At 32.3% G+C, this 26,044-nt stretch overlaps 1 protein-coding gene and 1 long non-coding RNA gene across 2 annotated transcripts; both read right to left on the minus strand.

The window, feature by feature from the left end:
- Window positions 1-6,661: 6,661 nt before the first annotated feature.
- Window positions 6,662-8,180, minus strand: LOC149414755 (uncharacterized). Its single transcript, XR_016303895.1, has 3 exons — window positions 8,113-8,180; window positions 7,034-7,180; window positions 6,662-6,850 (listed from the first exon to the last, which is right to left on the minus strand). It is a non-coding gene; the product is annotated as an uncharacterized LOC149414755 (long non-coding RNA).
- Window positions 8,181-12,496: 4,316 nt separating this feature from the next.
- Window positions 12,497-25,463, minus strand: LOC149414756 (protein obstructor-E-like). Its single transcript, XM_089642910.1, has 7 exons — window positions 25,279-25,463; window positions 16,293-16,382; window positions 15,648-15,761; window positions 15,127-15,191; window positions 14,573-14,717; window positions 13,858-14,071; window positions 12,497-12,802 (listed from the first exon to the last, which is right to left on the minus strand). Exons 1-7 carry the CDS (start codon window positions 25,328-25,330, stop codon window positions 12,751-12,753), a joined length of 732 nt encoding a protein of 243 aa, XP_089499036.1. The 5' UTR covers window positions 25,331-25,463; the 3' UTR covers window positions 12,497-12,750.
- Between the last annotated feature and the right edge of the window lie 581 nt (window positions 25,464-26,044).

Here is a 26,044-nt window from a genome sequence, read left to right on the forward strand (position 1 = left end):
CAATCAGTTATAATTTTGAAAATGACACATAAATTGAAAGAAAATTTGAATTCCAAAGTTCATTGAACCAGAGTTATATAGGACAGACACAACCGAAATTAGTATTTGTGATAATTGTTATTACACGGACACCAAATACAACCACCTTAGCAATTTAGAAGCCTTAATCTTCTCTTTATATTGCCCCCTTAACCGATCCCCACATACGCTCTATCTATTGGGTTAACTTACGTAAGTCTAAGAGGAGCATGCACATTGCAAAAATCTGACGAAAATCAATTTAGTCACATAAAAACTTGTTTTCTTATTTTCAATTGCAGATCATTTTAGATTACATTTTTTGAACCTATGGATTCTATTTTAACAAATAAGCCATGGTTATTAACCTGAAATACAAATATAAATCGAAAAAATTTTCCGGGAAAAAATAAATGCCGCCGACGGGAATTGAACCTGCACCTTCTGACTCCCGGTCAGGTGCATGAACCACTGAGCTATGTCGGCTTATTTTTAACCGCCAAATAATTCAATAAGTACTGGTATTTCATTCAATAATTATTGCTTTTTTATTTTCACCTGAAAACAATTTTATGTTTATGGGAAAGATATTGTTAGATACTAAATTTCTTACTAGGTGGCGTCTAGATATAATATATCTTCATTTAATGGTGAAATATTTTGACTTGTCAAATATTATATATAGGTAAGCTTATGTTTACACGAAAAGGCTTTTATGCAAAGCACAACGAATAACAAATAATTATAAACAATAATTTTAGCCTGAAACATTTTTTCAATTTATGTTTGTGTTTCCGTTTATTTTATCTATTTCAAAGTTTACCCTTCAAGTAAAAAGGACATGTTTACTTTTAATTTAAAATCATTGTGGGCATATACTCGTATATATACATATTTTATTTTTTTAAAGAAAGAAAAAATTCCCGGGTTACGAATAATCTAATATGTGAAAATCTCCTACTACCACCACAGTAAGCGGAAATGTAGCTTGTGTTGTGATGGAATAATTGAATACACTACGCCTGGGTGGGACAGTATGTTTGTTTTTTTTTTCTTATTATTTAATAAATCTAAAGCATAATATTCCCTGAAATCGTGATATTTCTATGTAGGGACTCTAATACCTAGGTACCTACTTAATAAATAATGTTTTTAAGTCACATTGTTTTTTTTTTAATATTTCAAATAAGTAATTATAAAATTTTCCAAAGAAATCTCACAACCTCAATAACAATTTTTTTTTTCAGAACGTTAGGTACCATAATATTGATTATTTCAATTTGACAGGTCGTTGTAGGAACCACGATCATGCGAACTCTGGCGGGATAAAAATGTAGTATTCAACTCGGCAACCATCTTTGGAAGAAATCGGAACTAATCAAACAAATTTTAGACAGACAAAATTCCAAATTGTTGAGTTAAAACAGGACTTCGGTAGCCTCTGGCGAAAAAAAATTAATGCGGTTTTTTCAGTGGTACTTTGGTATCCCCAATCAGGGCACGTTTTGAAGTTGAAGGTAGAATGGAAGGAGATGAGGATAGAGACAGGGAGGTGGAGGCTCTTGGCTATTTATATCTGGTCATTGAACATGGCTAAAGCCATTTCAAGCAACGTTTCGATTCATGGTGGTGGAATTTCACCAGTTTATATTTTACCGAGAATATCTTCCTTTAATTATCAAGTTGTTCCGCAAATATACTAATTTTTGATGATTTTATTGTTTTTTGAACACGTCTTCTCTAAAGAGGTTATTAAAGGATAATATTCTAAATTAAACATCACCATTCAAAAATAAGAGAATACACGGTTAGGATTCATTCTACATATTTCAAAATGTTCAAAAAGAATGGGGCAATACAACTACTATCTTCGAGTAAGGTTTTTTTAACAAATTACCAGAAAGTATCAGAAATATAAAAAAAACATTTTGATTTTTTTATTTAATTAAATTCAAATTTAATAATATAATTATTAAGTTCTGCTAGTATGTTTTGGTTTTTGTTATTGTTACAGCTGTTTCGACTTTCAAGGCCATTTTCAAACTGTTACCTTGAAAGCCGAAACAGCTGAAACAATAACAAAAACCAAAAAATACTTGCAGAACTTATAATTATATTATTAAATTTGGTTTTAATAAAATTAAAAAAAGTTCTACGAATCCAACACAAAAACAATAAATATTTTAATTTTCATCTCAAAAAACACGCTGAATACTTTAAGATACAAATAAAGAAATGTCGAACATAATAACTCACCCCCATGCACAAGAGTCTAACTTTGTTATGGTGGTACATCATGTACAACATTATGTATCACATTTTCTGCAAATTACGTAACTTTATTTTATTTGATCTCTAAAAAGTACAAAATAATGTTTCTATCCGTCTGTCTGTTTGTGCGCTTAGTTCTTCTAATCAACACCGCAGAATTTGATAGGGTTTTCAATATAATTTGTAAAATTTCTTCCGAAAGGTTTACATATATGATAAATGCATATTATATTTATAGAAAGTAGAGAAAAGTTGATGTTTTATAATCAAGATGTAAAAATATATTTTCGGGCACTACAATGCTAACGCTGGCTAAACTTCATGAGATATAAAAATAATCTATTACGAAATTGAATATATAAAAAAGGCCTGTGTTTATCTTCTAAGTATAACCCCCAGCAACGCCAGGTACTAACAGCTGGTAAATATTTTTTTTTCAATCTACACTTCATCTATCACATAAATAGCATCATTATTAAAATTATTGTAAAGTAGTAACTAAAATAAGGAAGCATCAAAAATATATTTTCATAAGTAACCATGCTTTTTTGACAGTGTTTGATAACGTAACGGGGTGAAATCAATTCAAATTGTTCAATCAATCATGTACGTTTTAGAATGGAAAAATGTTTCCGAATTCCATCGCGTTTCAACGCAAAATTTAATCGATTTAATAAACTTTATATTTTATTAATATACGTAACTGACGGACATACTTGAGAGGTCGTATAGAGCCTTAACCACTTCCCATAGTTTTATGGGTTTGTCGACACTTGCCAAGAGATTGCGAAGGTTAGAAAACATTCTTGGAAGTCGGCGATTGGATGGATGGGGACTAGAATGACATAAAAACATATATTCACAATGTTCCACGCTCATCGGAAGATAATTCTTGACAAGCTTGTTTTCTTCTCATCAGTACTCAAATAAAAAAGTTATCTTAAATTTGTTAACTTTTGAAAGTATGATATTTAAAAAAAAAACATAGGGAGATATGACATAAAAGCCTGCCGATTTTCGCTAAGCTACAAACATTAGCTCCACACAGATGGCCCTGAGGAAAATAATTCTTCTCGGGGCCTGTATCATCTTTGGGAATGCTTTTAGGAAAGGAATTAGAGAAATTTCTGGGACAGAAAAAATGTATGAAGGGTGGATAGGAATCTGGGGGTCAGTGTGTCCAGGAGTGACTGACGTATGAATTAATCACTCCCACATCGGTGCAAGGCGATGTTCCGAGAAAGACCTGTTGGAGAGGTCAAAAGATCTCCCTCAATCCGTCTCTCCTAATTTGGTCCGCCACGCAGTTGGTGGGCAGACGCAACAACTGCCAAGAATCGGACAAATCTCGCCCCACGAACCCAATCACCTCTGCTAAATCACCAAACAAACAAGTAGAAACAAAGGGAAGGCGCCTTTGTGGAAAATTCCGATTTGTAATAGAATTGTTGAACGATTTTGACTATACTTTCTCAATAATGATATGAATGTTACACTTGCAGATCCGCTGTGGAAAAAATGCGTATCCTCCCTCTTATAACATGGATCTCTTTACAATAAATATTTTTACTCCTTCCTTCCTTTTAAAATGTATTCGCACAGCATTCCCAAAGACGACATAGGCACTGCTAGAGACTTCAGTAGCGCTCATTTCGATGATCCCGAGTGATTTTAGTAACTTTTATCCGTGCAACGCCGGGCACGTACCTCTTCTCATGGATAGATATAGTCTAGTTTGCATCGAATCGTTAAAACAATATATAGTAGCCACGCCCTACGAAGGTAATCAGAAAAACCTGTTCGAGCGATCGAAACGCGGTCAAATAATCTAAGGCGCCTGAACGTTCAAATATTGCGCAAGATTACAGTACGAACACTGTTATAGTTACATGGCACTATTGTATGAACTATTTCCTTTACACTGCGTTGAATTCATGTTATTTTGTAGTTAATTTTCATTATTTGAAATTTTTGCTGCTAAACGCAAACACAATATTATAAGCTTTCGTTTCCTGATACGTTTCGTCTTTTATTATTGTTCTAATAGTGTGTTCGCAAATAAAATATATGAGCCAGTAACTTTCTGCGTACCAAACTATAGTTTTAAGATAATTTAGTAATAATATGCATAACTTTCATGCCAAATAAATGGTATAAAGTGTTTTAATTTTGATTGTTACTTGAGAGACGGCCTGAACTAGCGATCCCTGAGATGGTGGGGGATTCTTGCTAGGATAGGAGATATTTTCGCGTAACTTCCCAAAGTCAAAAATCTTACGATAAACTGCTTTATACTGCGTCAAAGTGTAAAAGGAGTGAATGGAATCTAATAATTATTACGTTATTTTGTAGTAATTGAGTATAGAATGGCGTGTTATGGGAAAATTTAGGTATTTACTAATAAAATTAATACTAAAATAATCCTGTAAGTCGTATACTAACGACTTACGTTAAAATAGTGATTATTTTAACTACAATACAGGTCTTTTTTCATGAAAGTGTAGTTAGGTTGTGATATTTGAAGCCTATAAAGTAAAGGCTCTTCTGTGTTTTACAGTAGGTGGCAATTTTGGCCACCTAACGTTGTAGAATACGTGGCCACTGTTGGCCACCTAATTTTGTAGAGTACGTCGCCAATGTTGACCACCTAACGTTGTACAGTACGTGGCCACTGTTGGCCACCTAATGTTGCAGAGTACGTGGCCACTGTTGACCACCTAACGTTGTAGAGTACGTGGCCACTGTTGGCTACCTAATGTTGTAGAGTAAGTGGCCACTGTTAGTAACCTAACGTTGTAGAGTACGCGGCCACTGTTGGCCACCTAATACTGTAGAGTACGTGGCCACTGTTGGCTACCTAATGTTGTAGAGTAAGTGGCCACTGTTAGTAACCTAACGTTGTAGAGTACGTGGCCACTGTTGGCCACCTAATATTGTAGAGTACGTGGCCACTGTTGGCCACCTAATATTGTAGAGTACGTGGCCACTGTTGGCCGCCTAACAATTACACAGAATACAATAACGGAAAACAGTCTCAGACGCGTCGGTCAAAATCAATGGAATCACTCTCGACTTAGACTGGGTACATCTATTCACCTTGCTTGCTTACTCGTTAATCGTTTATTTAAAATTTTAATTGTTAAATGTAACATAAATAATAAAAAAATGATCTCTCAAATCATCAAACTGCAAACACTGAAATAAATGCTCAGGTACTATTTTCAAAATTTTCAGTAATTATCTACTAAACAGTTTAGTTACTGTGGTGACTGCCGAACTTTTAGCTACTGTTTGCTAAACAGCAGTTTATTTATGACAGCTTAATGATTCAGATATTCTAGCTAAACTAATCGGTTGAGACAGCTTTCTGTGTTTAGTTGTGTTACCTAAACTGTATTTATGACAGCTTAACGATTCAGATATTCTAGCTAAACTAATCGGTTGAGACAGCTTTCTGTGTTTAGTTGTGTTACCTAAACTGTATTTATGACAGCTTAACGATTCAGATATTCTAGCTAAACTAATCGGTTGAGACAGCTTACAAACTTTCTGTGTTCAGTTGTGTTACCTAAACTGTATTTATGACAGCTTAACGATTCAGATATTCTAGCTAAACTAATCGGTTGAGACAGTTTTTTGTGTTTAGTTGTGTTACCTAAACTAAAAATTATATACCTAAATCATTTTGTAGTGTTTGGTTAGAAAAACAAAACTGTTTAGATGTAGTAACCTTATTATTTAGTTAATATTACAAAATGGTTAGGTTGATTAACTAAACTTCGGTTGGAATAGCCCTACCGATATAGGTGTTTTACCTCTCTACTGCTATCTAGCTTTAGGTACCGTAGCTTAGCTTTTTGGTTAGATTATCTATATTAAATAGGAAGTGCAGCTTTGTAGTTTAGCTGAAAACATTACAGGGTGTAAATGTAACCACCATCAACTCGAAGGATTATACCCATAATTCAGAATCATGGGTTAAATACTTTGAGTTGCAGGTAGTTTATTACAACCCTTTTGAGAGATGAAACCTAAATAAATAAATATTATGTTTTGTAAGACTAGAATGTACTTATTAAAAACCTCATTCATATCAAAGTTATTTTGTTAAGAATCGTCTCTCAAAATATTGGTTCCAGCTACCAGCAAAGCCTCAAAAAAGAAAACACGTTTGATCATACACACATTTATATTATATTTTTTTATTATCAGTTTTTCTTAAATATAGTAAAAGTTGTTTGTGTCCTGATTTGGTAAATTCTTTTCGGCGCTGCCTGTATGTGTCTAGTAATTTACCTTTATCAGCAATTTTTTGGGTAGGCCCAAAACACACATATGGGGTAAAATATACAGCTGCGCTTTCTTTATTAAAGACTTTGGTGATTTGAAAAGCAAATTCATAAAATCTCTTGGTTGTAATGGATCTATCTGGATTACCCTGCAATTCCTTACTTATAATAGTACTGCACAGTCTGGCAGAATTGTCCAACAGACCCTTTGACTCAAACTGCATTAAAAGTGCTTGCCCTTCATTGATTGATAGGAGATGATTGCGTAAGTCCTAGAAAACAAATTAAATTGCATATCGATTATATAACTAATAACCACTTCTATAATTATCATAATATCAGTCACAGGACGGCTATTCTACGCTGCCATTACTAAAATACATAGATCGGAATGTATAAAACAATTAACCTATGTTACTTAGGTATCTGAAACTTACAAAAATTATTTAACTTACATTCGAAATTTGCTCTTCAAAAGCTTCTTGCATTATTCTTTGTGATTTGTTTATATTTTCCAACAAGCAAATGTCATTTTCAACGAAGTCATCGTGTTGATAATATATGGGCGTTGTTTGTTTGGAAGTTTATGGTATATCTTCAATCTGAAACAAAAAGTAGGTATGTACACAAAGGGGAAAGAAGGGGTCAAACTTTGTTTTTATCCCTTTGGAATTGCTTGACCCCACCGGCAGTCGATTTATTCATTAATTACAGGAATTATTATTTTAAATACTATTATTTTGTATCAAAATCGCGTCCGGTACAACTATTTCCAAATGGTGAGCCAAAAAAGGCCTAGGTATACAATATATCATCATTACTGCTTTTAAAAACAGACACTTATGACAGGTGGATTAATAACATCCTTGAGCTCATTAATGTGTGCTGTAAACAGTGCCCGGTGCCCTACAGTCGGAATCAATTCTTTAATATCATCTTCAGATATTATCAGGAGTGTTTTCGAGTCTATGGCTTGTTCTGAAATAAAGAAAAAAATGACGAAAAAATACAAAAATTTTCAAAACAAGAAAATGAAAATTTTTACTTTTCAAATGAATGAAAATTATTCATTAAAAAAAATTGAATTTATACAACAGCAGATACCGAACACCCTGTATCATGAATCAAGCGGAGATAAAATAGTTTTAATAATGAAATAATTTCTTTCTGTGAAGATTTCCAATGTAAAAATAAAGAATAGGTGGTCTCCCTGTATTTAAAAAAACATATCCCTCCCAAAAAAAATCAATCAAAAATGGCGCTATACAAGTCATCAAATTATTATTATTTTTTATATACCACTCTCTGTAACCTGTGTCATGACTCCTGACACAATCTTGGTTGTAGCGTCCACACGCACTCTTCAAACTAGGTACATAATAAATACAAATCTACTAAATCTATTGCGTACTTGAGTCAGAGAATAATGAAGGTGCCAGTTTCTAAATCAAAAAGAATGGATATTATCATAATATATATCATAGTTCCATGATCTAAATTCTAAATCAATAAAAAAATGAAAAAGAAAACTCACCTTTAAATGTTTCTATGTAAGCTTCCAGATTCCAAGAAATTAAATAATCCTCCACGGTTTTGTCTGCCATTATCACTAGGAACTAGGAACAGCGGTTATCATAAAATAAATTCGCAACGAACGTCAATTCTCGTATGGTGCAAACTATGGCGAACTGAGTACTGCGTCATAAATAAACAACTGCGTCATCGGACCTCTAGCGACGACGATAAGATCTACCAAAGTTCGGGAGATTTAACTAAAGTTTTGTTGCACTTTGCTCAAGTTTGTGCAAAGCAACTAATTGTTATGTAAAAATACCAAATTTAGAGATTCCAACCTAAGTTTTGCTATTTGAACAAAACATTTAACCAAACTAGATGTTTAGTTAAATTTAGCTAAATACTCTGGGAAGTAACACATAAACTTGAGTTACTAAAGTGAAATAGGTTAAGTAAATTACTTTAGCTTAATTAACCAAACAGATTATTTTTTTAGGTAAGTAAGCTTTTAGTATGCTATTATTAAAGTTTGGTTGTAATAGCTCAAGCATATTTTATTAAACAGCGACGGTATCTGCACATAAAGTAGTTAGGTACTACTAGCTGAAGTTTAGGCGATGGTTACACAACTTCAATTAGCTTAATACTTGAGCTAACTCATTTTTTTCAGTGAACCAATCCAATACATTGCTTATTGACGTTGGAAGAAAGGAGTCAGAGAATTTACTAATAATATTATATATTTTTCATGTTTTTCAAAAATCCATTAATTATGTACAATTACGGACACATTGAAAAGAATAATAATAATATTTTTTTTTAAATACGGTGTTGGATTAGAAATGACCCAGTGCTTGAAAAAATAAATACTACGCCTTAAATATCTAAACTTCTAACAGTTTTTTTTATAAATTAACCCCACAGAGTATAAATATTTTCTCTCATGGCCTACGTCATCTTTGGAGATGCTGTGTTTTGGGTCTTTTTAAGGAAAAGAAGTTCTGGGAAGGAAAAACGTATGAGAGATGAGTAGAAATCTAAGGATCAGTGTGTCCAAGAGTGACAGACGTATGATCCATCCGTGCAAGGCGATGGGTCAAGAGAGACCAGTCAAAAGTCAAGTAAAAGGGTCTCCCCAAACCAGTCTCTCCCAATCCGGCACGCCACAAAACTGATGGGCAGTCGCATCCTGAACACATCTCACCCAATAAACCCGCTAAATCACTCGCAAGAGGTGATGGTTATCCAATATACGGTAGCCGGGGCAGCGATACCCAAACCCGCCTCAAGAATTGAATCTTTAATTAAATATTTAATCGCGATTTGAGTAAAAAATGAATATTATCGGACAAGGTTCAAGTGATTAATTAGTTTAATAATAGGATTACCCATAAAAACTCACTAAAACGCGCACCATCACTAATCGAATTTAGACAGCCTTCCATACAGTGTCCTGCTCGCTCTAATATTATCGGAATATTGCGTTTTAACAACAACGCCTTACATGAAACATTTGGGATATAATATGATGGATTGCACAAGATAATATCAAAAATTAAATATTTGGAAAAAATGTATGAAAAGTATTAAATTCGATTATCGGGTGGGTCTTTTTACCCATCAGCACCCCTTAAGTTTTTTTGACCCACCCGATTTCCATTTGTCATTTTACCACATCACATTCGTCATTGTATCACTTGTAAGACACCACAGGAAGATTTTCTAGAAATACTAACTAACTAAGGAATTATTCAGGCGATGGTAGCTACCGCAAACCACTTCTGTTATTATAAAATTATAAAATAACAAATGGGTAAAGTATCTACCTAATACATTCTGAATACGTCATTCCCAGACGACTATAATTATGAACTTTGCGTAAAATGGCAGTGTTCTGACAGTAATCAATATATATTTCAGTGAAGGAATAAGATCTTACTGATAACGGAAAAATCTATTTTATCTTTGCATTTCAATATATATGTAGTTGTAGGCTGTTTTTTTTTGTCTCCTTTTTCAAAGTTTTAAAATTGTACCTGTTTATCAATGCTACATAACGAATGCCTTTACCTATAAATAACAAAATGAAACAGCATTGCAAATTTCACGAGAGCAGAAATCTCAGCTTTCAAGGAAATTTAATTTCTTAACATATGGTATTCAGTAGAAAATAGTACCAATTATCTACAAAATAAATCTCTACACGTGGTAAGCTTTAATTAAATTCTATAGTAAAATTAATTACGCTGTGCACGCCAGCACCATCTCTTGAATAAGATAAAAAAAACATTATCAAATATTCACAACATTTAAAATACTCCACAATTAATGATAACAGCTTTGAGGCTACAAACGTAGATGGCGAGTTTATCGGATAAGATACTATATTATTAATAACGCAGGTAGATTTTGTCAATTGAATTATATTTTATGGAGTAGATTGCTACATAATAAATCATCGAAGTTCCAAACCAAATCAAAAGAAAAAAAGATTATTTTTCTGTACAGTGAACGTTAATGTACTTTGTATTAAACTACACAATTCTTTTGATTACTCAGCTAATTAATTTCTGATATAATCGGGCTTAATTCACAGTAATTAAAAAAGTTTATTGATAAATAAGATTGTAAATAACGTAGAAATATAATTTTTGTCGCTAGGGGAAATAGAGGCACATTTAGCTGGGGGGAATGTTGATAAATACACAATATCAATATGGGTAAAATAAGTATTTCACTGCTAAATTGTGTTGTCTTAAGTTCAGTCCTAAGAAAGTTTGGTTTATGCATATCCGAAACTAGATGGCCTTGAACACTTAATCATTTTCATTAGATCTTTCAAAGGAGAACATAATAATACTACAATATCGGGTTAAATTTGTGAACCATTTCATTCAAATTTCCTAACTTTTTATTGGCGTAGTATAAAAAATAAAATTTATCGTATTTTATGCCATTTTAGGCCACGTGAATTTTTTTAGCGTATTAATCATTAATTTAGCAAAATGATAGGTTTTGATAATGAGTATTTGTAATCGAGAATAATCTATTATTACCTATGGCTTAGTGGGTAAGTACCTTGTGGTAAATTCCTACCTTGGATTTGTGTTTATGGGTATATCCCTGTCTGTTCCTTTTTCTTTTTTTTTTTGTTTGTTCTACTTAACCTCCTTTTTTCTATTGTTTTGTATGTGAAACTTACAATTTTTTATATATATATATTTTTTTTTTTTTATTATTTATTGAGTTAGTTTATACATTTGAATATAAACTAATATAAACAAGATCATATTTCATTTTGTAATTTTACATATTTTTACAGTAAATATAACATTTATTTTTAAATACATTCATTCTTCCTTCATTCTTCAGACTTTCAGGCATTTCATCATACATTTTTATTATATCAAAATACCCATGGAATTTGCCTGCTAACTCCCACCTATGTATTTTAAGTTCCTCCCGCCCTACAATGATAGGATTGCTCAAGCACGAAATAAAAATAAATTTCTTAGATTCCAGAATTGTTTTCTTATGTAACTTTTGTTTTAAAGTCTGCCTCATGAAGCAATGCAGTAATCGATGGTAGCTTCAAGAATGATTGTAATCTAATTTTCTTCAAAATAGAACATTTATTTTTATTTTATCTATTTACTGAGAAAAATTGTGAATCCAATTACATTTCACAAAATTGACGATTAATTAATTGCATCAGTCAATCTTGTGTTAATTTTTTTAATACAATCTTGAAGTCACTGAAGTTTTACTGAAAAAATGTGGCTTATGAGTGTAGTCATTCTCCCAAAGGCATATTCATTGGTAGGTTGGTTCTGCCTCTAGAAAAATAAAAAAGCCTTCGCTGCCTAACTCTGGTGAAGTTATCGGGAAAATACAGAGTAATATGATCAAGGATACCAGGATGAGGGTGTTTGCTTATGGTTTCTGAGATAAAATAAAGTAGCTCTTGGTGGTCTTGTAGCATGACGATACTGATTTTTATAGCGATACCATTTTTTTTTCAACCTCAGAAAATACGATGTTTTCAAAGTGTATGTACATATATTGCATAGAATATTACCTAAAAATGTTATTGAAATTTGATTACAAATTCTTATATTGTTGGTATTCTCGCTACGCATATTCTACCTATGAGCGATTTTGATTCTGTTTAATTACATCTATTTTGTTATGTTGTTTTTTTAACCTTTTTTTAGATATATACTATTACTCACCATTTATAAATAATCCTCTATAATTGTACATTTTAAATACAACAGATTTCGAATACAAAATTTCGGCTTCAAATTTCGTTTTATATAAAAAAAAATTGATGATTAAAAAAATAAATCAAAAATAATTTACAAATTTTTTGCATTTTTTATTACATAGTTTTAGACAAATGGATGAAAAAATAAATAATTTTATTAGTTAATCGATTTATATATTATCGAAATTGATCTTTGAAATTTATTACTAATTAAGGAAAATATATATAATTAGATTTTAAAAATAAAAATTTGTACAGACTTTATTAAGAGATATACGTTTTTTTTATTTTGAAGGGGATTTTTACATAATTTTAATGCAAGATAACTAAATTAAATAAATGCAAAAATTAGACATAAATAAGATAGGCGTAATTAAAAATTAATAATATTTAGTTCTTGGATGACTTCTTTCCGGTTTCCTTTCCCTCGTAGTAGTTTTCACTGAAACAAGAAAAACATATAGTTAATTTTTTGCAAAAAAGTTGACAAAATAAGCATTATAAGTCAACGCGTGGAGATGTTCACGGTTACCCCGATTTCCCCATTTTGTTACTGGAAATAATTGTTTTATTCACCAGCCACATTTTTGGTCAGCTACACAACCGCCAGTTGACAGCTCTGGGCATTTCAACATTCATAACATTTTTCTCTCCCCGCTATCTAAAATACTACATTTCCGTAGTAATTATATTTAATTTAAATGGAGAAATTATGTAGAGAATCAATTTATTCTAAGTTTATGTTTCTGATTCACACCATACCCCTTTAATTTATTGTTAATTTGTAGTGAAAGTCTATTGTTATTATTCTACTTTAAAAATTAAAATAAAGTTATTATATTATATTAATTGCTCTAGTAAAACTTCATCAATCTATGTATTCAGAAAGAGCTGGGCTATAATATCATAGACATTCAAATTAATAGACTTGCCTAACATGAAATCTGGGTATCATTTCGACGATCTGGAGGTAAACCACGTGACCATATTTTTGGCACCAGGAGGATTTTAGAACGCTTTAAATAAACTTTGACATCAGTCGTACATTGACCACCGAAAAGCATTTATTGAAATAACTAGAGTATGCGCAGAAAAGGAAAATTCGCTAAAGTAGGGCCAAGGTTTTTTGCGCAGGATTGGCGATGATAAAATATAGTATAGAAAGGACTGGAAATTTGTTATTATATTTTATTTTCGAAGACTGAATAGTGATACTACTATTGGAGTTGCTTGTATACTGTCAGATTCATTTATTAACAAATAGCAGAAAAGGTCACTCCGTTTCATTTAAAATGTTGTTAAAAATATATACAAATATTATCAACACCTTAATTAATTCTCAATTAAACTTTTCACCAAATTTAAAATTGTTACTCATCCCTCTTTCTCTCTATCGTCTTCGTTATTTACGCAGCGCAGAATCGTGAGAAATGGAAGAGCCAGTTGGGGTGGAGTGGGGGCTACTAATATGTCTTTATGATAATATATGTAACTTACCACCCGGGTACGGTAGCGGGGTCCTCGCACTTGAAAAGATCCTCGCTGTAGACCTCTCCTTCTTCGCAGCTTCCGGGCTGGGGCACCACAGCGTTCCTGCAGATGTAGAACTTCTTGCAGTCTTCGGGGTGAGGGAAGGTGGGGTGGGGCAGCACGCGGCCGTTGGGGCCCTGGGTCTCGCCATCGGGGCAGGTGAAACCATCAGCGAGAGATTCTGGAATAAATTAACAGATTACACTAATAATCACACAGTTAAGCCACCTAAGCTTAGATCTAATCTAATGATGACAAACATACTTGTTCTCAAATAATTCTTCAGTCACTAGACATTCTTTTTCAGTCTTTCATTTCAATCACTTCTTCTGTACCTCAGAAGAAGGTACCTTGGTCGATATTTTTGTTGTCGTAGCTAAACGCTGGTGAAAACCCTGTTTTTTCCAGGATCTGAAGAGATATAGCAGGAGAGTGACAGTGTTGTACCAATTAAGTATCAAATACTCATTGGCATTGGCCAAATCATCGCATTTTTAGGACTAATTTAAACTAAGAATCTAACAATGGATGATATACCGAAATGAAAGAACTCAAATATTTCACGGACTCTAGTATTTTAGAACTTAAAGATTCTTACAATGGATAATTATTGAACCAACTTGACATAACAGTAATGTTCCACAGCCTCCAGAAAAGTGTTTATATAGATATTCGCGTTTACCTCTCTTAGTGTTGGTGCACTCCCTCTTGGTCTCAGCGGGCCAGGCACAGGTGGAAGCGGAGGTAGAGTCGTCGAAGATCAGGCCGGGTGGGCAAGGCATCTCCATGGCTACTCCATCCACGCAATTGAAGAACTTGTCGCAGATCTGCAAGAAAAACAAAAATGTTTAACTATCGAATACCGGGATAATGAAATCTCATTTTTAGAAATGATTCAATAACCATTTTCGTATGCAAAAGAATCAGATGATAAATGGCTAATATGAGCTGAACAATAAATTTAGCTTATCATAGTGAGTTTGGATGTTTCGTGTAAGAGAGTTTTCTTGGTGAAGAACCAAAGTGAATACATACATTTGTTTGTATGAATGATTTTCATTAGCGGTATCAAAAACCAGTGAATATTTATTTGGTTGTGTCAATGTGAACGTGGCTTGAATATTTTGTTCTACGTGAAATTTGATGTAAAATGCAACAAGTTATTGCATGGTGTGTTAGAAAAAAGGTAAGAGTGTGAAGGAAAATCAAAGATACGGATATCAGTGAAATACTTACACCGGCATCAGAATGTCTGTAGAATCCGTTGGCCCTGGGGCATCCGGGAGTTGGCTTGGGATCCTCTGAAACATCGTAACAAAATATATCAATAATATATTATACCATTATCAGCAACAACCCTTATCTAAAACCAATCGCCAGTAAAGACAATCGAAGCATCTTAAAGTTTGGCGCTTTTGGCAGTAAAAAAATCCTTTGAAATGTCTAGTGAAACCGTTTTTGTTCTCACCGAAACATTGTTAGAACTGCCCCCAAATATGCATCGCATTCACGGGAAGAGCACGAGCTGTTCCAACGGAATCCGTATCGATGGTTGAGGATAATGTTGTTCTTCTCGAATCATGTGAGCAGTTTTTCTATGATCACACGTTCCATTACCTTAAAAAGAACTGAAGCTATTGCCATGGGGCAGTAGTTGGTCAGTTTGGAGCTGTCACATGTCTTTGGAATAGGACATTTTTTCAACCATAGTCCAGTTAAAATTAGGGTTTTTTGTTTATAAGTTATTTGGCACTCACGGAGTTCATTCCTGTCTCCACAGTCTACGTTGGATGGGATATCACAATGCTCCTGCTTGGGGTTCCTGTCTGAGAACACCAGACCATCTGGGCACAGCTTTGACTCGGGCTTGCCTAAAATACATACCAAATATGTAAAACAATAATTTTTTGAAGATATGTTTTATATATATACAGGTGATTAATGGAAGCGAAAGAAAGGTGTTACGAAAATATTGGTAATTCATATATTATTATTCCTACGACAATTCTTTTATTTAAATTAGCCAAATAGACATCTGTCATGTACAGCAAAAGACATCTTATTTGTTCATGATCCAAACAGAAATCCATCACAAATAGCAAAAGGACAGAATAATCTTATATTTACCAACAGAAATCTATCACGTACAGGAAAATGATAGAATACATCTTATATTTACATAATTTAAAAGAAATTAATCACATATTACAAAATTACAGAATTTATCTTGCATTTACATAGTCCAAAGAAAAATCTACCACAAACAGCAAAATGACAGAACTTATTTTGTATTTACATAATCCAAACAGAAATCTATCACATACAGCAAAAGAACAGAATACTTATTATTATAACAAATAAATAAAAACAAACAGGGTGGTTTAGTTAATGGTGGTCATTACCTTGTTGGCAGTGGTAGTAGAGGTCGCACTGGAAGGGGTCGGGGTAGAAGCCGGTCCTCTCGGGGCACTGGAAGTCATCCTGAGCGAGTGCTGAAGGAATGAAAAAACGCTTTTAAAAATCACAGCATTTTTAATTTCGTGATAAATTTGATAAATTCCTGAAAAACTTAATTTCGTGACATATTTTTGTTTTATGTATTTCGTAAAATTTTGTTGTTGAATTTCACACATAGAATGTAAAATATTTATTTTGGTGGTATAATTTTCAGAATACGCACCTTTTAAATATCATAATTATGGTACTTGGCCTAAATTATTGAATTGTATGAAACTGTAAGATGTATACTTTCGTAAATGCTGATGACTGAAACTTAAACTAAACTGAACCAAAATAGCGCCAATTCAAACTAACATAACAACCATTGTCAGCATAACCCATTGAATACATTAAATTAAAATAAAGAGATTTTTAAAGATCCTTGAAGATTGTACGCTTGTTTCCGTAGCCTTTGACATAGCTGAACCAAGAGGAGTTTACAAAGATGTACCTCGATATAATTTATTATCTGTTATTTATAAGAAAGGCAGTGTAGCTATGTGGAAAGAAAAATGTTACGTTTTGAAGCCAGGCAAAGGTTTTTTTAATCAAAAACTGCTGTATTTTATAAAAAACATTTGTAGGAAGATGCATTCGTATGAATTTATTATAAAAAAACCTAGAATTTACATCCCATTTTTGCAACACACACATTTTAATTTAATTTTTTTCCGACATACCATCTCTTATCTATTTTATACTAGCTGTACCACGCCACGCGTAGCTGAGGCTCTGCCTGTTTGTGCAGATAAATAAACAGTAGTGCGTGTTGCTTTTACGTTCAACAGATGGCTCTTTTTTTACATGTCACAGGTGACATATGACATATAAAAACACACTCATAATCGAATGCGGCAAAATGTCAAAGCAATATGTGAAGAATTTTCAGAGATTTAAGATTTTGAACAAACGAACATTTACTTTTTTAATAATATAGATAGATAGATTATAACGTTGATTTCTTGCACTGCAAGATTAAGTTCTTATCTGAAAGTTTTTGAAATGCATCAATTAAAGCAGCAATTAAAAATCCAATATCTTATTTTAGACTTTTTTCTGACATGCTAAATCGAATAAAGGTCACATTTTAACCATAAATGGCAAAAAAAGTAGTTTACTAACATTTAAACCTGAATGAAGACAAAACTAGTAACTGCCAGGTTGCTCACAAAAGCGACAAGTTCCTATAATGTCCTCGGGAAAAGGTTAACAACTTGAAGTAAAATGTCACCGAGAAAAGCCGACAGTAAACATTGCTATTAAATCTAAATTTATGTGATTTCAGTAAATGAGAAAGCAAATTTACTAAAAAACAAAATGCATTATACATGCATCCAATTTTATTTTGCAACATAATTTCTTATAACCTTCTTTTCTGTCCGCCGGTATGAGTTTGAACATTTCATAATTGTATCTGATGGATGTGTCGAAGAAATTATCAAATTAATAAATAATATTGTCAAATAATAATAATTGTTGAGCTGTACTTTTTTATTTAATTTTTCGTAATGTGTTTACGCTAACGAACATTTAGAGGTCTTATAGCTTCACAACTCATGATGACACTAAGGAGTTGAACATGGTAGCGTAGATTTATAAATTTTAGACAAATTCAAATTTTTATTTTCTGTTACCGGAAACAGATTTTACAAATTGCATGTTAATGTTTCATAAATATGTAAGATTTGGATTTCATCTGATACGGGTATTTGTTCTTAGACAACGATTGAAATTAGCAGAGTATAAAATGAACTAGGAGAGATGTAACTACGGCCATACTGCACGGACTATCAAAGGGCAGATGTAACTACGGCCATACTGCACGAACTATCAAAGATTCGGATCTAATGTTATGAATTTGTGTCCGCCCGAATTCGTACTGATGATGGATCACAACCCATTCCTCTTGTTTCTATTATCTATTAATTCAAGTTGACAAGAAATACTTTTATTTTATATGACATTTAAAAATGATTTCTTTTCCTTTTTGGATTTTACTTTATGTTTTCAAATTAAGGAGAGAGGGGAAGTGAGTTTAAATATTAATTTTTTTAAGTGGAGTGGATTTCAAAAATTATTCAGTAGATTTGAATCGATTTCAGACTAGAGATGAGATTTTGAATAGAGGGGAAACTATTTATAGATAAGGCTTGACATAAGAGGATATAATTGTTGGAAGGACAGCCAAAAATATATGATCTAAAGAACCCACTTCTAGACCACAGAAGTTACAATCTGGGGAGTCAATCACGAGAATTTTAAAAAGGTGAAAAGGAACTGAACTTTGTTAAATTCTCATTCGAATAAGTGGGAATTGTTGAAACCACGGTTTTTATGGGTTAGTCCTTGAGACGTAGCAGGCTCCATTGATACTTTATTAAAATAGGGAAGGTTTAAAATAGGATGATAAAATAAGGTTTTTCTTGAACACAATAAGTATAATTCTTTAATTTGTTGTCAATAGTATATCCGATCAGAAAATTATTATTTAGATTTTACATAATTAAAAGAAAATAAACCTGTATTAAGCGCATCTATAGTGTGGCCATCTCCATCCTTCCACGAGTTTAGTCTGAGACATGTTACGAAATGCTTGCATTACAAGAAGAATATTAAATCTGACAGTCGCCGCAGACGTTTATAACCTACTAGTATTTATTGCATAAAGTCGTGACATATGACCCCTCCGAAAGAAAAGAAAGGCATGCATTCAAATGATCAAGAACAGTTAATTCGTGATGCTGTCTTTAAGATAAGATGTTTGTTGCACAATATTCACCGGTGGAAAAAAATAAGTCTGTAATATTAATCATTTGTAAGGTCATGCAGATATTTTTATGACCTGGTTTCAACGGTAGAAATAACGTATGTTTCTAGTTTGTATGAATTGTGGAGAGGTCATTCTATCAAGACAGACTCTAATGATTAATTGCAATGATTTACCTACGAGTTATCCCTCTGTAGAAATTCATTTCTTTATATACTGCCGTATAAGCGTTCAAACTGATCCCAGCCGTCTTGTGAGGCCAAATAGAATAAGGGTGGGAAGAAAATGGGAAAGTACCTAGCTATTAAAATCTATTCTCCGAATATGGCTAAAGTCATTTAAAGCAACATTTTGATTCATAATGGTGGACATTCACCAGGGCGATACTGAGACATACATACATACCTCTACCACTATATTACGTGATTATTTTGAAATGATAAACTAATGTTTATAAGACAAGGTTTTATGCATAGCAGAAAGGATAACAAATAATTATAACCAATAATTAGTCGCCTGAAATATCAATACAAATTGAAAATATCTTCCGAGTAAAAATAAATTCCGCCAACGGGAATTGAACCCGTCCCTTCTGATGTCCTGTCAGGTGCTCTGAAACCACTGGGCTATGTCGGCTTATTTCCAACCCGCCAAGTGATTCAATATGTACTAGTACCTCAATCATAAGCAGTTATTGTTCAATTCCTTTTGGCGGCATTTATTTTTACTCGGGAGATATTTTCAATTTGTATTGATGATATTTCAGGCGACTAATTATTGCTTATAATTATTTGATATTACATGATGTTGTGATTAACTTTGTTACTTACACTTATTTATTTAAAAAAAGACCAGTTTCATCTTGCAACAGGATCAGTAAAATTTTAATTTACTCTTATTAATCTAAATACAATATAATATACAAATTCAGCGCGCTTATGTTGCTGAAACATTCAATATTTGCTCTTATTAGTGCTAGGAGTGTTTGAAAGGAGTGGTTTGAATGGTAGGAAATGTCGAAGACGCGTAAGAAATACGTAACGCAATATATCTGCACCGAAATGAGGTACGAATTCGAATTAAATAATGCAGTTTTTTAACAGTACCATTGTTTTATACATTAGTGAATTGTGGAAAAAGTCGTAGACGCTCGAGAAAGTCCACTAGTTAATAATATTTTCTTTGTCAAGGATGAAAATTACAGGTCATGTAAAATGTTAAATATTTATTTGTGACAGCTTTTTGGTGAAATTTTATTAATTTGGAACGGCTTTACTTGATAATTAATTAAAATAATACTTGAATGCTTTAGTGGTTTATAACCTTATTAAATGTTAATGGAATAAGTACCCTTATTTATAGGGCTTGATTTTTAATGATTCGTAGCGCATGTGTTTTAATTATTTACAACAAATTAAAATAAAATCCAATGTCTCCAAGTGGTTAGTGATTATTTAGTGGTTAAATTACGTTCGCCTGCCAGGCAAAGGTAATTTGCAATAAAGGCAAAGATCACACACAAACCAAAAATAGATTTTATAAATGCATAGCTATTTTCAGACTGCCACGCCATTTTAAACATTGGATTTAGTGTTATAGAATAACATAAATTTCTCACTTAACCTTTTTTAATAAAGCTTAAATTTTTATTTTTCTTCTGGTGCCCTCTCTTGTCTGCCAATGAATCTATCTTAAGAATCAAAGCAATATCAAATTCGTGATTGATAAATTTGATGCCACGCAAACACTTTCGTGAAAATTATTTTTATGACACTAATATTATTGTGGTGAATAAATTTTATGCCACAAATATTTTCATGATTGATAAATTTGATGCCACGCAAACACTTTCGTGAAAATTATTTTTATGTCACTAATATTACTGTGATGAATAAATTTTATGCCATAAATATTTTCGTGATGAATAAATTTTATGACACAAATAATTTCGTGACAAATAAATGTGATGGATTAATCAGTTCGTGATAAGTAATTAATGATACCTATACGAAATTTGATGGCATATGCATTTGTAGAGTCGCTTAGTTTTCGAAGTCATGCAGAGTTACGTCTTTCATCAAATCATAAGTACAAAACATTGATAATATTGAAAAATAGTCTGTCACAATTTTTACACTTTTAACCACTGATTCTTTTATATTCATCCATGCAAATAATTTTTACATGGCTAATTTTGTAATTATTTCACGAGGCTACCGCAAATCTATGTCATAATAATAATGTTTATGTATTTGGAACATGAATATTTCACCTTTTAGTGAGTACTATCACCGATTTGCAAACGATTACACAACTCAGTGTGAAAGAAAATGAGAAAATAATTCACTGTTAACATTTTCAAATGTCACAATAATTATTGTGCGTACTCTTTGCCACTTACTCAGGTGTCAACTTCTAAGGAAAAAAGCCACAAGATGAAATAAAATTGTATTTATAAATGAATTCAATTTTAATTTATAAATGAATTAAATTCTATTTACTTTATTAAATTGAAATACCTACTATCAAAATATAGAGCAAACTAATAAAATGTTCAGTCAGAAGTAAGAACAATCGGGTATATTCGACTTGAAACATTTATAAATCGTATCCATTTTGTATAACCGGTTGATATTACAATATTTAAACATGTTTTGAAACTCGCTGTTGAAAATTCTCAATGCGTTTGGGATAAATTCCGCTGTAATGGTAAATAAATCAGGTAATAATTTTTACAAACACGATATTACCAGTTTCCAAATAAGTCTCGAAAGTGTACATTCATGATTATCTGAATTCTTGTTTAATGGAGTTTACAGTTTTATAAAAGTGAAGTAGGTACCTAGATACATTATTCATAATGGCATACAACCCGGTTTCGCTTAAGATTTTAAACTAGAGAATTTCATACATGATATGACATTATAAATTTAATATTTTAAAGTGGTAGATACTATCAGTTTTGCACTGATGAAAGATCACCATGCAAAACGAAAACGTTGTTTGAAATGGTTTTAGACGTGTTTGGTGACCAGATCCGAATAGAAAAGTACTTCTTCCAACCTTCATCTACACATCTCTTTTCGTTTCCCATTCACTTTTGCCTAACGACATACCCCAATTAGGGATGCTATAGACCTAATGTCCCCCTGCTTCCAGATGGTTGGGAGTAATTGGGACTCTTGTGCAGTATTTGCATTGTTTTAAGATGTTTCAAAACTTTACGATATAAATGGCGTAGCGAGCTTAAGGCGATGCACTACGTAGTAATGCAAAATCACATGTTTTTTGTTTGAAAATTTGGTCGCCCAGAAATGTTCCAGATGCTTTAATTAAATATTGCCAGTAGAATACATCGTTGCCTTTGAAATATTCGAATATTTTTTAAATTAGTCTTTTTATAAGCCCAGAAAAAAATAATGTATAAGGCCTATGAAAACTGCTTTAAAGTTCAAAATTTCCTACTTACGAACCCATTTTCGGTAACGATTTTATTGTATAATGTGGAAAATAAAGTTATTTATAAAATAATCGGAAAAAAAGTTAAATATTTATGCCTGAACATCCAAAAAATAAAATAAAAGGCACTTTTTGGCCATGTTTTTTTCTTGCATAAATCGAAACAGGTGGATGGTGTTAAGCGGGAATTGAAACCTAATCGCCATCTACGTAAGGGGTGTTATTGATAGCGGCTCGATTTGAAATATTAAATGCGTAGTGCATCGCCTTAGATTTTCTGGTCAATTTTATAGTCACATTTCTCACCGTTCCAGAGCTTTGCTATCTCGGACACTAAGATTTTCTGTTTCCAGACGTTTAAATAGAGTTGGCGCCTTGTTAATTAATTGCAATAGCATTTTGTACTCGTTTATTGGTTTTCCAAATATGTCGATTACTTTTATATATCTACTCCCTTACTCACAAACGTGTTTTAAATTTTATACTATTGATAAACACCCATTTACCCTACATCAATTGTTGTTTGTGTGAAATTTAAAATAAGCATTCTATAATATTATATGTACTAGGAGTGTTGTACAAATTTGGACCCAACGACGAAAACTATATTTGAGCAAGGGATGATTATTTTTAATGAATACTGCAAATTAGTCACAACTACCCGGAACTAGTGTGGCTATGGCAAATCCAATGGGGCTGTTATGTGAGGTTGAAGGGAGGTAAGGGATGATTTTTATTTTATTTATTTAAACCCACACAGGAGGATTTGAGGAAAATAATTTACTTTGGGGCCCATGTCATCTTTTGGGATGCTGTGTGGAGGGTTTTTTTAAGGAAAGGAATAGGAGGAAGTTTTGGGAATGTAAAAGGTATAAGGGTTGGGTAAGAATCTAGGGATCAGTGTGTCAAGGAGTGACGGACATATGAATATATCCCCTCCCACTGCGGTGCAAGGCAATGAGTCGAGACACCAGTTGGAGAATTCAAAGGTCCTCCCCAAACCAGCCTCTCCCAATCAGCAGCAACCTCCTCAACAAACCTCACCTGATAAACCTGGGCACCCCTGCTATATCACCAAACGTAGCGAACCACTTGGGGTGACCTATAACAAAGGTTTTGGTTATCCAATAAATGGTTCCCGGGGCGGCGGTACCCAAATGCGTCTCCCAAATAAAATAAAAAAGATGGGAAACAAAAATTTTGTGAAGTACCTGGTTATTATGATTACTAAACATAGCTAAAACCATTTACCTTGAGTATTCACGACTGTGATTGCAATAATTAAATATTACATATTACATTACAGTATTCTTATTATTGTGAACTTTGGTTCGGCAGTTCAAATAATGCGTGTTAAATGTCATATCTCTTCAAAGTAATTAATACTTAATTAAATTTGTACTTGATTTAGTTCATTCCATTCACATAGCACTAAGTGCCTAAAAAATATATTAATTCTTCAAATTGACCTACATTACATTGAACTGATTGATAAACATTCACTTATTGCACTCTGATTGCATTTCATCTTTAGCATTACATGCAACAATCATGATTGCAAAAACCGACAGGAAATAAACATTCGTTTTTATACATTATGAATCCATCATACTATGCTTTCAACTTAATGCATTTTTTCAACTGGCGTAATCAAGGTATTTAGTACATATGTAAGAAATATGTAAAGAGTTAATACAAAAAAAAGTAATAAACTTTCTAATAGATACGACCCCCTATTCAAATTAGTGGTCATCTAAAAATATACTTAAACGTTACATTTGCTTTTACAGAAATACGCGAAACTTTCACGCAATGAATATCCTCAACAATTTCGATGCTGTGTTCAAAACCTAATGCTAAGTATGTATTTGCTTTAAGTCTGTAAAAGCTTAATTTTAAGCAATATTTAAGTATTAAGCACCTTTCGTTAAAAGGTTTTATCAAACAACAGTTTCTGTCCCACTTTAACACATTAAAATGCTGAAGGATGAATACAATTATATATTTATTATTCAATCTCAAATTCATCATTTTTTTAAACTTTTTAAATGCAAGATTTTACACATTTACTATTAAATCGTCGTTTTCGTATCTGATAATTCTACCTCAATTAAATAAGTTTAAAACAATAAAATTATTCCCTAAAGCAGTTCAACAAAATTTTTTATAAAAAAAAATATCTATCCAATATTATTAATCAATATAACATCATCTCATAGAATCATAATTTCGAATCAACTCTGAAAAATATTTTTTAAAAACACTTCATATTTCGTTTTTTGTATTAGGTAGGTACTTGTGCATTTAACTTTAAAATTTATGTTCAATTACTTATATATATTACGTTAATTATGTATATAATGCATAACACGCAGCGCCTGTTTGGGTTCCCATTACTCTCAATAATTATTAACTAAACTAACATACATTTACCCATGAAAAAAAAATTATATTATATGCCATTTTTTTAAATTATGGGAAAATAGGATATAACTTGAAAAAAAAACATTTCGGAACGAGCTTTGTACTTTAATATTAACTCACTGAGAATAATATGAAACAAAACGATTTATTTTGCTGTCAAATTTAAATAAATACAAAAAGTTTGTAAATTTTATGACAATTTTTTTTCGAAATAAGACGTTAAATTAAAATTTACTCACCGCAAACTAGGACGAATCCGAAAACGGCCAAACTGATGCACTTAGAAGCCATTTCAAATTATCAATTCAATTTAGCAAATAAACTATAAAATATTTAATAGTAACAAAATGAAAGTCAGGTTTTCAGTGGTGAAAAACTGCTTGAGAAATGATTGTATTATGCGACAGTCTTTGGCCGTTCTGTATTGAACACTACCGACTGTACCAGCCCGATTCAAACTTTACAAGTATTGACCAAGGTAACGGGTGGTCCTTGATAACCTGACGCATAAATTTAATAGTCATATTGTGCTTTAATTTGTAATCAATATTTCGTCATGCTTTTACCGATAATAATTATTGCACATGGTAATTGGCGGGTTAAATTAATGAGGATATCAACGGTGTGTCGTACGTTTTATTGTACGTTGTTGCCCCGTTACTAATTTGTGGTTTCAAAATCCATACTACCTTTAACATCGTGTATTCTGGTAATTAGTAATACTGTGTTAATGATGTTTTTAATTTTGACACATTTTTCACTAAGCAGTGCATCGCTTACTTCCTGGTGACGATATTACTTAATATTGGATAAAATGCAAAAATTTTAAAATGAATCATGACGTTATTTATTTATTTTCGGGAAATCGACAGTTTACATTTAATCAGTTTGTACATAAGTATTATATAGTAAAATAAAACCAATTATGGATTTCCTTCTTGCGACTTTAACTGAGACAGCATAATATGGAATAAGTTATTTATAGTAAAATAAAACCAATTATGG

Source organism: Hesperophylax consimilis, chromosome 19 (genome assembly GCF_061612785.1).
Source record: "Hesperophylax consimilis isolate HC1 chromosome 19, BYU_Hcon_1.0, whole genome shotgun sequence".
NCBI classification, from domain to species: Eukaryota; Metazoa; Arthropoda; class Insecta; order Trichoptera; family Limnephilidae; genus Hesperophylax; species Hesperophylax consimilis.